At 43.6% G+C, this 12,330-nt stretch overlaps 1 protein-coding gene across 1 annotated transcript in view; it reads left to right on the top strand.

The window, feature by feature from the left end:
- Positions 1-2,352: 2,352 nt before the first annotated feature.
- Positions 2,353-12,330, top strand: part of RAP2A (RAP2A, member of RAS oncogene family) — a 29,670-nt gene continuing 19,692 nt past the window's right edge. Inside the window, exon 1 of the mRNA XM_079778695.1 lies at positions 2,353-3,016. Coding sequence (XP_079634821.1) covers positions 2,703-3,016 — 314 coding nt within the window. The 5' untranslated portion in view covers positions 2,353-2,702. The remainder of the gene's footprint in view (positions 3,017-12,330) is intronic.

Genomic DNA, 12,330 nt, shown 5'->3' with positions numbered 1-12,330 from the left:
CCCAACAAGTCTAAGAAATTCTTATCATAATGCACAATTTGAATTTTAAAAGAGACAGCCTGTTGGTTTGTTGTTTTGCAGCTGTTACTAAGCTAAAGTAACCACAAATGAGCATACATGTTTTACACAAAATGTGAGGCTTCTATAAACCTAGGTGAACACTGTGTTTTTCTACAACTTCTCTTGAAATATCCCTGCCAAAGAAAGCTCAGGTATGATGCTTCGTTTCATATCTATGTGAGCTCTCTTAATTTTCATTCACTTATTCACATTACTAGATTAGAATAAGATATCAGATCCTCTTTAGTTTCAATTAAAACATTCTTTTGCAAATTGCCTTCACTGCTAATTCTGGCAGCTCAGATATAACTTTTCATATCTGATATAATCAAGAAATAATGACTGAGTTATATTTTACTACATATTTTGACAAGACACTTGCCCTCCATTATTTTAAACAAAAATTTGGTGTGTGTTATACTATAGAAAGATAATGTAACTGTAAGCTATCCATTCTAATATAATGGAGCGAAAAAGGGCACTGCCAAATTGGAGTGCATCTATGTAGAAGTTGGATAAGTGACAGAAACGATGATAAAAGAACACCTGGTTTTTTCAGGGAACTCAGATCAAAATCCCTTCTACAAGATGACCTTGTGAGGAAGAAGAAGAGTGAAGAGGTATGCTATGATAAAACATCAGAACTATAGAAACTTACTATTCCCAAGAAATGTGACATAACTGGATGAATGTAGACTAGTTCGAGGAGGACATAGTTTTCGGAAGGTAAATTCAATAACAATTACAAAATACAATCCAGAAATATTGGAGGACATAACTTCTAAATTTGACGTTATGGGTGAGAGAGAGTGTGTCATTAAGATCTAGCAATACAGGGAAACAGAAGGTCAGTTTTAAAACTGAATTGTAGGAGGTACGCACGGGGGACCCGGGCAACTGCTGCAGTATGTCCCCTTAAGCACCGAAAAATGTCTCACCCTACAGACAAAAGTCCCTGTTTTCTCCATTCATCCCACAATTCGGTCCACATCCCTCAGCGCTATTTTCATGCTCATCATTTAGGTAGGATGCCGCGGAAACAGCGTTAAAAGCGGAATTCATCCCTCTCGCCTGAAAAGCATCTTGTTCCTGGGCCAGAATAGAGCGCAGCCACCAGGTCCTCAGCCTCTGACTCCTGCCAAACCCCACTAGCCCTGGGGGTGTCTCCACACTACCTGTCCTTGGTGGCAGGGGAAAAATCGCGAATTCTGGTTGGCTCAGCTCAAGCTTCGTCAAACGCCCAGCCTGGCCAGTGGGAGGTGGGTTAGCTGTTCCTGCCATTAGAGTTTTACCCCCATTGGCTGGGGGGGGGGGGGGGGGGGGGCGGGTAGGGAGGGGAGGGGGGCGAGGGAGGGAGGGGAGGGGGGCGAGGGAGGGAGGGGATGGGAAACACGTGGTTTGAAGCGGACCTCTATTGGCCAAGAACGGTAGCACGGGGTCCGGAGACGTGCTCTGGTTGGCTGGGGTGAATCCCAGCTTCCTACTAGGTCTCCAAGCTGGCTGTTACTATGAGGTGTCCCTAGGCCATCGTCTGCGGTTCGGGGCACCGCGCTCCCGGTTTTCCAGGCGCCCACAGCTGACAGGGCGTGGGAAGAGCTCCCTGTCAGTCCAGCACCGAGGAAGGGCGGGGCTAAGGGGAAGGTGGCCCGATTCCCAGCGACGTCACCGGGCGTGGGCCCGGTTTCCTTAGTCTCTGGCCTTCGTCTCGGCACGGATTGCCGTGATCTGTCACCTCTCATTCAGTGTCCTGACATTTAAAACATAGCTTAATTTCATTGTATTCATGTTCGGCCCCTTAAACAAAGCTCGCCGTGTTTATACAACTTAAAATTAAAGCTCTTAGGCGTGCTGACTGACTGGGTGGTGTCGGGAAAGAACCTCATGCCAAGGCCTCCTTTGGAACCTTGTCCGTCTCTCCTTTTCACTTCCCTCCTTAGATATTGCTGGAGACGGCTCTGGTCCCTCTGACATCTTGTCTCCGCCAAATTCTGAGCGTGGGATTCTCCAGTTGACTCGGTTCCCGGCTCCGGCAGACGAACTGCGCACGCTCAGTACGCCCGCCCAGGGGTTGGCCCGGGAGCGCGGGCCAGGATGTTGTTGGATGGCCAAGGTGGTTGTTTACCTAAGTGCGGGCAGAGGCTTCCGCCCCGCGCAGAGCCTCCCGGGAGCGCGCGGCCGGTCGCCTAGGCGACGGGAGAGCAGGGGCGGGGCTGCGCCGCCTGGGCCCCGCCCCTGGACGCCGAGCCCCGCCCCCGGCTGCGCTGCGGCTGGAGCGTGGGCTCGGGCGCGCGCTCCGGCGCCCGGGAAAGCGGTGGCGGCGGCGGCCGCGGCCGGCGGAGAGCTGGGCGTGGAGGCGCGAGGGGCGGGGCGGGAGGACAGCACTGCGGGCCGGCGGTCTCCGGCGGCTCCCACTCACTGTTCGCGCTCAGTGCCTGCAGGCGTCCTCGGAGCCGCATTGCCGCTCGGCTCGGCCCATGCCCGCCGCTCCCTCCGCCGGCGCCCGGGGGGCTGCAGCGGCAGTGAGACGGGAGCGGCCGCGTAAGGCGGCGGGGTTGGCCGCCGGGGCAGGGTCCAGGGACGCAGGGCGGCGGGCGTAGGTCTATGTCGCGGGCGGCGGCGGCGGCGACGGCCGCGGAGGGACGATGCGCGAGTACAAAGTGGTGGTGCTGGGCTCGGGCGGGGTCGGCAAATCCGCCCTGACCGTGCAGTTCGTGACCGGCACCTTCATCGAGAAATACGACCCCACCATCGAGGACTTCTACCGCAAGGAGATCGAGGTGGACTCGTCGCCGTCGGTGCTGGAGATCCTGGACACGGCGGGCACGGAGCAGTTCGCGTCCATGCGGGACCTGTACATCAAGAACGGCCAGGGCTTCATCCTCGTCTACAGCCTCGTCAACCAGCAGAGCTTCCAGGACATCAAGCCCATGCGGGACCAGATCATCCGAGTGAAGCGGTGAGAGGGCTGGGGGCTTCGGCCGGGGGCTTCGCTCTGCAGCCGGGCGGCCGCCGTCCCGGGGCCAGAGCTCCCTCTTCCTCCCTCGTGTGCGGGGGTGGCCGTGGACGGAGGGAGCTATCTGGGAAAATGTCTCTGGGTCTTACGCTTTATAACATTTTTTTTTTTCATTTTGCCTGCATCGCCGTCACCATCATCATCTTGAGTGTCCAATTTGAGTGCTTTGTTTGTTTCACACCTCAAATTTTGCATCCCGGGAGCCCAACAGCGCAGCTCTTTGTCTCGTGGATATTATTAGTAGCGCCTGTGCAGAACCAACCCCAAAGGAAACAAAGTTTAAAACTTGCAGAGAGGCTTAAGGGGTGAGTGGGTTCGTGGTGGGAAGAGGGCAGCTGTGCAAGTAGAGTGGAGACGTTTTCAGACTGAACGAAAGCAAAAAATCTACCTTTGCAATATTTGACAGCAAAAATTACACCCGTAAGTGTACGTACTGTAAAAATGTCAAGTCGAGAGGAAAGAGACCTTGCTCATCTCATAAACGATTGAATGGTGCCAAGGCGTTTTAAAAATGAGCTCTTCAATTAAGATGAAACTTTAAAGACAGATTATCAAATTATTTGAAGACATCGTAACAGCGCAGTGGGGTTGAGAGAATATTAGCATGTAGGAGATCAAATATGCCATTCACATTAAAGAATACGGCTTAACTTTTTTAAAAATTTAGCTGTCTTACCCCCTCAAAAAAAAAAAAAAAAAAAAAGGGGGAAAAGAAGGCATTCCTGGAAACAAAACAGAAGTTTCTTCAAAGTTGTGACAAGTATATTATCTGGTGTTTTGGTTTTTTTTTTCTGTTTTAAAAGTATATTATCTAATGTAAAGTTAATGCAGCTACGGTTTTCCTAATATAAACTATGTACTTTGGAAATATGGCTGGTAGTTTAAATGGCTTAAAATGTTTGTTTTTTCTTAAATTGACTGCATTTTTCCTTATTTCAAGCATTAGAAGTGTAATAATGTCTTAGTTCAAAGTTTTAGCAAATTTTTCTAATCACTGTTTAATTACATATTACTGTTTTGTCTGGTTCTTATAATTAGTTAATACTTGCTTATAATTTTGATGTAGTATCATCTTTTCCCCCACATAATTCTGCCTATAGCTCAAAATTAGGAGACATTTACAGAAAGATAGTTGTAGGTGTGCTGTAGATACAACCACATTTCAAGTCAGTTTGAGTTTACTCACTGAGAAAGAGCAAGGACCAAGTCATGTGTACTCAAGGGGTGGTCAAGAAATCATTATCAGCGATGGATTTTTAAAAATGTTTTTATGGATTTTAAAGAGAGAGGAAGGGAGAAGGATGGGATAGAGAAACATTGATGAGAGAGAAACATCCATCACCTGCCTCCTGCATGCCCCCTACTGGGGATGAAGCCCCCAACCTGGGGATGTGCCCCCACCTGGAATCCAACTGGTGACTTCTTGGTTCATGGGTCAATGCTCAATCACTGAGCCACACTGCTGGGCACCAGCGGTGGATTTTTAATCCAACATATGGATCAAAGGGGAGATCTTCTCCCCAAGACCACCGTCCCCATTAACTCATTGATTATATACTGTAATACCTAAATTAAAATTTTGTATATTATTTCTTCGATTAAATTTCAAACTAGAATACAATAGACATTTTCATGGCCTCTACTACTGTTCTAAAATATGAATCTGATAGCTTTTTACTTCTCCATTCTCATTTAACAATGCATTTTATTTAACCCACTGAATCCAAAATATTATCATTTAGTTCTGGCCGGTGTTTTAAGTGGTTGGAGCGTGGTTCGATTCCGGTCAAGGGCAAGTACCTGGGTTACATGTTCGATCTGGGCCCAGTCTGGGCACATATGAGAGGGAACCAATCAATGTGTCTCTCACCCCGCCCCCCCCCCCCCCCACACTCTCTCTAAAAACCAATGGAAAAAATATTCTTGGGTGAGATTAATCCAATTCTTGGGTGGGATTAACAAAATAAAATATATAAAATATATTATCATTCAACATGTAATCAATATTCAAAAATTGATTTAACTTTCTTTTTCATACTAATTTTTGTTTTTTAAAATATATATATATTTTTTATTTTAGAGAGAAGAAGAGAGAGATAAATATTGATAGGCTGCCTCCTCCATGCCTCCTACTGAAATTTGAGCCCACAACCCCAGCATGTGCCCTGACCTGACTGGAATCGAACTGTGACCTCCTGGTTCATGGGCCAATGCTCAACCACTGAGCCACACAGGCTAAACCATACTAATTTTTCAATATCCAGTGTGTTACTTACATTTGTGGAACATCCCAATTCAGACTAGCCAGGTTGTAAGTGCTTTAACAATAACTACATGTGGCTGCTGGCCACCATATTGGATAGTGCAGGTCTAAAGTGTATATATTTTGGATTAAATGAGATATATTTTAAAGTGTCTAACACAATACTTGAACAAAGAAATTGCTCTAAAATTCCAGTTGTTCTTTTATTAATAATAACTTTGTCACCTTTAAATTTTATCCTTAATATAAATGTAATATTATAGAAAATAAATTTGTGATTGCATCTTTAATTTCATTACCTAGTGTAGACAAGATGAGGCTAAAAAGCAACTAAGATGAAAACAATCCCTAAAAAGGTTTTGTTGGTCCTAGCCAGTTGGTTTAGTGGCTAGAGCATCAGCCTGCATACCAAAGGGTCCTGGGTTCAATTCCAGTCAAGGGCACATACCCGGGTTGCAGGCTCCTCCCTGGCCCAGGCCCTGGTCGGGGCTCATGCAGGAGGCAACCAATCTATGTATTTCTCTCACATTGATGTTTCTCTCTGTCTTTCCTTCTCTCTTCCACTCTCCCTAAAAATCAACGTAAAAATATCCTCAGGTGAGGATTAACACACACACACCCACAAAAGGTTTTGTTGGTGTTCTCTTAAATACTTTTTCTTATTAAGGTCTAATAGGAAGGGGCAAAAGAATGAACATTTAACTTAAAGTCTAGTGCTAATGTATGGCCAAACAGTGAAATAGAGCTTTTCAATTGTTATTGTATGGAAGGTTTTGCTTTAAAAATAAATGTAAAACAGGCCAATACTCTAAATATTTACAAGTGCACAGATATATACATATGTACACAATCTTTATTCAAACTAAGTGGGCTAACTAAAAGTTACTATATAATTTATATGGGTTTTTTTGTTGTTTTGTTTTGTTTTTTTTACTTTGGATGAGATCACACAAGGAAGAGTGATAGGGATACAGAAAATGTCTCAAGTGGAATAACACTAGAATTCTTTCTGATTTCATAACTGCTTTCCTCATTCCTCCCAGGGCGAGCCATGGTCCAGACTTGAAGTATCCTTGAACAAGGCATGTTATTCTTAGGATAAAGCCCAGGAATCCGCAGTGTGACCTTCCCAAGCATGCAGAGAGTGCTCTTGGCCTTCCTGCCTTTGCAACTTTACCTCTTGCAACACTCCTCATCCCTCAGATGCCAACACCCAGACCTTCTTTCATGCCTTTCAGAGTCTGTCTCTGAGCTTTTCTTCTACTTGTGGAAATCTCCCGCCTTTTGCAGAGTTAATTCCTAGACTTCCCCTCAGGGAAGCTTTCCTCCTCCTCCTCAACTGGATAACACCTTCCCATCTTCCCCCTCTAGGCTAACTTCTTGCCTCACCCATCTCTCAACCACAGGTACTTCAGTGGCAACCTGTACTTCCCTCTTTCTGAGGCACTCATAAAGCTTAGCTATTTGTGTGATGATTTATATACCGTTGATCAGTAAACTCTGATCCCATGTGGGCAGCACAGCTACTGGTACATAGAAACAATCAAGAAAAATATGTTGGAAAAAAACTAGTGTTCAGAGAGAAAAGTATTTTTATTGTCCTTTGGCCTCAGTTTCCCCAAACATTTTCATTTTATAGATGGAGGAAATGATTCTTTAAAGTTCATTTTGCAGATGGAGTAGGTGATCTTCCTTCAGCTCTAACATTTCTGTGAGAGTTCTTATATCTAGTTAGGGCAACAGGAGCAGAGGTAAAGTTTAATATGAACCATAAAAAATCAGGAGCACAGACCAGCCAGTGTGGCTCAGTGGTTGAGCGTCAACCCATGCATCAAAAGGTCGCTGGCTCTATTCCTGGTCAGGACACACACCTGGGTTGAAGGCTCAATCCCTGATGATGGGTGTGCAAGAGGCAGCCAATCAGTGTTCTCTCTCATCAATGTTTCTTCCTCTCTCTCTCTTCCCTCCCTCTCTCTCTAAAAAAAAAAAATGTTAAAAAAAATCAGGAGCACATTCCCAGTCAGGGAGGCAGCGGATCGATGTTTCCCTTTTTCTCTCCTTTCTCCTCTCTCTAACGTCAGTAAAACATATCCTTGGGTGAGGATTAAGAAACTAAAAATCAGGAGCACAATATGAGTGGGAAATGACATGGGAAATACATAGAATATATTGTTAGCTATTAATGAAATAGACCAGATTGGCTAAACCAGGAATTAATATAGAAGTGTGAGAGGAGGCAAGGCTTAAAAATGTGAAGTTAAATGATAAGGTTGAAGACTTTGGACTTGATCTTACAAGTCAAGGACCATTATCAAAATCATTATAGAAATAGTAACGTGGTGATATGATATATGGCTTAGTGGCAATAGAATAGTCAGGAGGAATAGTTGTAAAAATTGTAATATTCTATTGTTTCTACATTAAGTGTAAAGGTTCTGAATTAGCATGGTGTTTTTAGTAGCAGAAAGAATGGATGAAATTAATGTTGTAAAGAATGAATTAAAGTGAATGGGAGAGGAAGAGGGAAAGGTCAAAAGTAACTGACATTTTGAAAATGTGTGAATAGAATTATGGCAGAATAGCTGGGGAAGATTATTTCAAGCTTTGGAAATAGTAATCATCCACATAGATCCACCTAATAAATAATTAGTATATTTGAGTAAAGCCTGAAACATCATTTACGTATGAATATAAAAAGACTCAGGATGAGCTGTGTAGTTCAGATTTGTAGAGTGCATGTAATCTATTGTGTAGCGTCTAGAGATAGAAATGAATGAATATGGCCAGAAATAGAAATTAGAAATGCATATAGCCAAGGATAGAACTTGAAAGTTGTAAGCTCTATGGAGACTAAATACTTTGCAATAGGCTAAAAGGCATGGGGTGTTTTAAGATTGGGAAAAAGGCTGGAAAAGGATGGTTGGTTTGCACTACCGAAAGCGAATAAGTTTCTATTTTTTTATTATTAATATTTCTATATTACTTAAGTGATTTCTTTCAAATGACACAAGTGATTTCACTTTTGCTCTTCAAAATAAGAAGCCATATAAAAACCTACTCTTAAAATAGAGGCAGATTGCCAATTACTACACATAAATCTTGACCGGTAACAGATTTGTGCTGTGAGTCAAAACCTGGGAACACATCAAATGATGTTTGTTTTAAGTAAGTGAACCTTCTGGAATCTGTCACCATTCCTTCCTCCAGAGGCACCTCCTTCCCCAATTTGATATCTCCAGGAACCAAAATTGTAAGAAAATTCTGGGCCTCCAAGTTACAGAGCATAATAGCCATGAGTCACTTTTTACAGCCCAATTTTTTCCTGAAAGGGAATGTTTTCTAAGTTCACTTTGCAGATGGAGTAGATGATCTCCTTTCAGCTCTGACATTCTGTGAGTACTTCTATCTAGTCCGTTCAATGAGAGAAGCGGTAAAGTGTGAAAGGTGACGTGGCTGACCATTGAATGAGAAATATTCAGGCCACTAAGCAAGTTGGGTAATGTTGACTTTCTAGCTCTCCTTTAGGAAAAAGTTGGGTAATTAATTAACAGATAGACATTAAGGAGGAGATGGAGGAACTGATAAAATGTTTCTAGAGGATACAACCAATGGAAGTGCCAACAAAGTTGGAAAATTTTTCAGTAGCAATACATTTGAGTAGTTTAATTTCTATATGCTATTTTCTTTGAAATTACATATGGCACATAAAAATGCATAGATTATACTTTCATATACATTTCTAAGCAGTCATCTTTAAAACCATGTATACCATACTTAACTTAAGGATTTTTTTTTTTCAAGGATAATTTATTTTTACACAGTTCTTCTCTTAGCCATTGTCTTGAGAACCTAAGTCCCTGGGGAAGGATGTTTGATTCTATACTTAGGGTTTCCTTTGCTTCTGTTTCAATTTTACCCTGTTACCTGTTTCTCTTCATCTGTTCTGACCTACTATGTGTGTGTGTGTTTTTGTGATTTTATGTACTTACTACAGGCCCGGTGCACGAAATTCATGCGTGGGGGGGTTGGTCCCTCAACCCAGCCTGCACCCTCTCCAATTTGGGACCCCTCGAGGGATGTCCGACTGCCCATTTAGGCCCTGATCGCCCCTAACTGCCCTCCCGTGCTGGCCATCTCACAATCCGGGACTGCTGGCTCCCAACCGCTCTCCTGCTTGCCTGCCTGATTGCCCCTAACCGCTTCTGCCTGATCACCCCCTAACCACTCCCTGCCAGCCTGATCGACACCTAACTGCTCCCCTGCCGGCCCGATTGCCCCTACTGTCCTCCCCTGCTGGCCTGGTTGCCCCTAACTGTCCTCCCTGCAGGCCTGGTTGCCCCCAACTGCCCTCCCCTGCTGGTCCGGTCACCCCTAACTGTCCTCCCCTGCAGGCCTGGTCACCCCCAACTGCCCTCCCCTGCAGACCTCTTCACCCCCAACTGTCCTCCCCTGCAGGCCTGGTCGCCCCCAACTGCCCTCCCCTGCTGGCCTGATTGCCCCTAACTGCCCTCCCCTGCTGGCCATCTCATGGTGGCCATCTTGGACCACATGGGAGCAGCAATCTTGTGTGTTGGAGTGATGGTCAATTTGCATATTACTTATTTATTATATAGGATGTTTTTTTGGCCTATGTTATAACAAGAGTTGTAAATTCTTTAAATTATTTTTGAAAAAATATTTGAGTGTGTATATGAGTAGACTTTCAAATGAGATCAAACTGATAGACACAGAATAGTAACAAAAGTAAAAATTAAAGATAGTATTTCTGTGGGAAATATATCATGAAATTTTAGTGGTGTGCAAAAATTTGCCATATATATTTGCCATTTTATTTACTTGTTACTTTGACAGTTGTGGTTCATTATATTAAAAATTATTCTGAGCCTGACAGGGAAAAGTTTCTTAAACGTACCTTTATGCTTTATCAGATCAAACTGAGTCTTTCAGTAGAATAGTATCAATAATGGTAATGCTATAATTTTAGATACCTGCATTTTAACAAAAGGTTTAAGTAAAATATGAATATATTGGTAAAGTTTAAGGTTATAAAATATTTTAAAATAGCTAACCTCTCGTTAAGATTTTAACATGGTATATACTGAACATAATATTTGAATATATTTAACTTGAGACTTCTAAAAGATTGAAACTTTTTTTAAAATATCAGCCCTAATATAATAGCCCAATTATTTTGCCTTTTATTCTTGTAGGAAAACTCTAATACACCTATATTACACTGACTTTTAATAAATTAAGGGTAACTGCTATGAAATAATATATTTTTTTAAGCCTGTGAGTCAAAATAAGGTTACTGGGTATCTGAATCAAATACTAATAGTATACTATATTGAAGTCATGGTTTGGGAAGTCCAGAAACAAAGCAACAGTTGGAATCGAACTTGGGACTTCTGGTCTGCCATCCAACCCTCTATCCACTGAGCCAAACCAACGAGGGCTAAAGTGTAACTTTTGAGAAAGTATTTATTACTGTTCGTTGTGCATGTTAGAAATATAAGGACATACTTCTGTAATTTTGTTTATTCTGATAAGGAAGGATGGCACCTGCCTTGTGAAATTTAGGACAGAGAACAGGCTCTTGTTCAGACTGGTATGTGATGGCAAGGATTCTCTAGTACTGCAGCAGGTTGCTGAGGAGGTTTTGGAAACTGATGTTTTGAAGCGGTTTGCTGCATCTGTCCAGGAAAATATTGATTCAGCTCTCCTTATGAAACAGTAAAAATAGATGAAGATAACTATACTTACAGATGTCTTAAAATCAATTAGTAAAATTACTCAAGAGAAACATTGTAAACCTTTACTTAAAACATTTAGTATTATCATGCTTTCCTAGAGGTATCCCCTTAAAGATTAATAATTCAAATGTGGAAATCCTACATTTTATTAATAATTCAGTACATATTAGTATTTTCTTCTTTACTAGGTATCTTTACAACTCTCCAAATATGAAATCTTAGAGTGTTTTTCTCTGTTTTTAGATGGAGAGTTTTGTTCTAAATTCATCCTACCCTTAACTTAGTTCTCCAATGACCATAACAGATACTATATATATAATAATTACTGTAATTCAGTGTTTTATTTAATTGTGCATATTGGTCTAATTTTATCTTTGAAGACAGTTAAGTGTTACGGTCATTAAAGCTGAGCTCCAGTACATATTAGTTATGTAGTTAGGGTCAAGTTAACGTCATCTGACTCTCAATTTCCTCATCGGTAATTCTTAGTAATAAAAGCCTAAGTGGTCGTCACACCGTCACAAGATAGCTGCCCGCACAGTGGGCTTGCACAGGTGGGCGGGGCTGGGCTTGAAGCTGCATGCGTGGCACGGAGCCTGCCTGGGAGTCCCGCCTCGGTGAGGCAGGGCCTGCCTGGGGGGTCCCCCGGCTCTGCACAGTGAGGCCTGCCTGGGGGTCCTGGCTCTGTGTGGCAAGGCCTGCCTGGGGGTCCCCCGGCTCTGCACAGTGAGGCCTACCTGGGGATCTCCCGGCTCTGCACAGTGAGGCCTGCCTGGGGGTCCTGGCTCTGTGTGGCAAGGTCTGCCTGGGGGTCCCCCGGCTCTGCACAGTGAGGCCTACCTGGGGATCTCCCGGCTCTGCACAGTGAGGCCTGCCTAAGGGGTCCTGGCTCTGAGGCCTGCCTGGGGGTTCCACCTCCTCCCGGCTCCGCGTGGCACGGAAGTGGGACCCCCGGCTCCAGCCTACCTCTTTGGGGCGATTGATTGTGAGGTTCCCGCACTGTGACAGGGCACAGGCCAGGCTGGGGGACCCCTCCTCCCCCGAGTGCACAAATTTCATGCACTGGGCCTCTAGTATAATATAATAAATAATGAGGTACAGAATGTAAAGTGTTTCTTTACGTAGGAGCTCTAAAATATCAATAAAAAATGTTTCACCAAAATTTACATAAATAGGAATGAAGTCTGGACATTTATCAAACAATGTGCTACCTCAGGATTTCTTAGGAATGAGACTCAGTT

The sequence above is a fragment of the Cnephaeus nilssonii genome (genome assembly GCF_951640355.1).
Source record: "Cnephaeus nilssonii genome assembly, chromosome: 8".
Classification (NCBI taxonomy): Eukaryota; Metazoa; Chordata; class Mammalia; order Chiroptera; family Vespertilionidae; genus Cnephaeus; species Cnephaeus nilssonii.
This window is presented reverse-complemented; position numbering and strand designations above follow the sequence as displayed.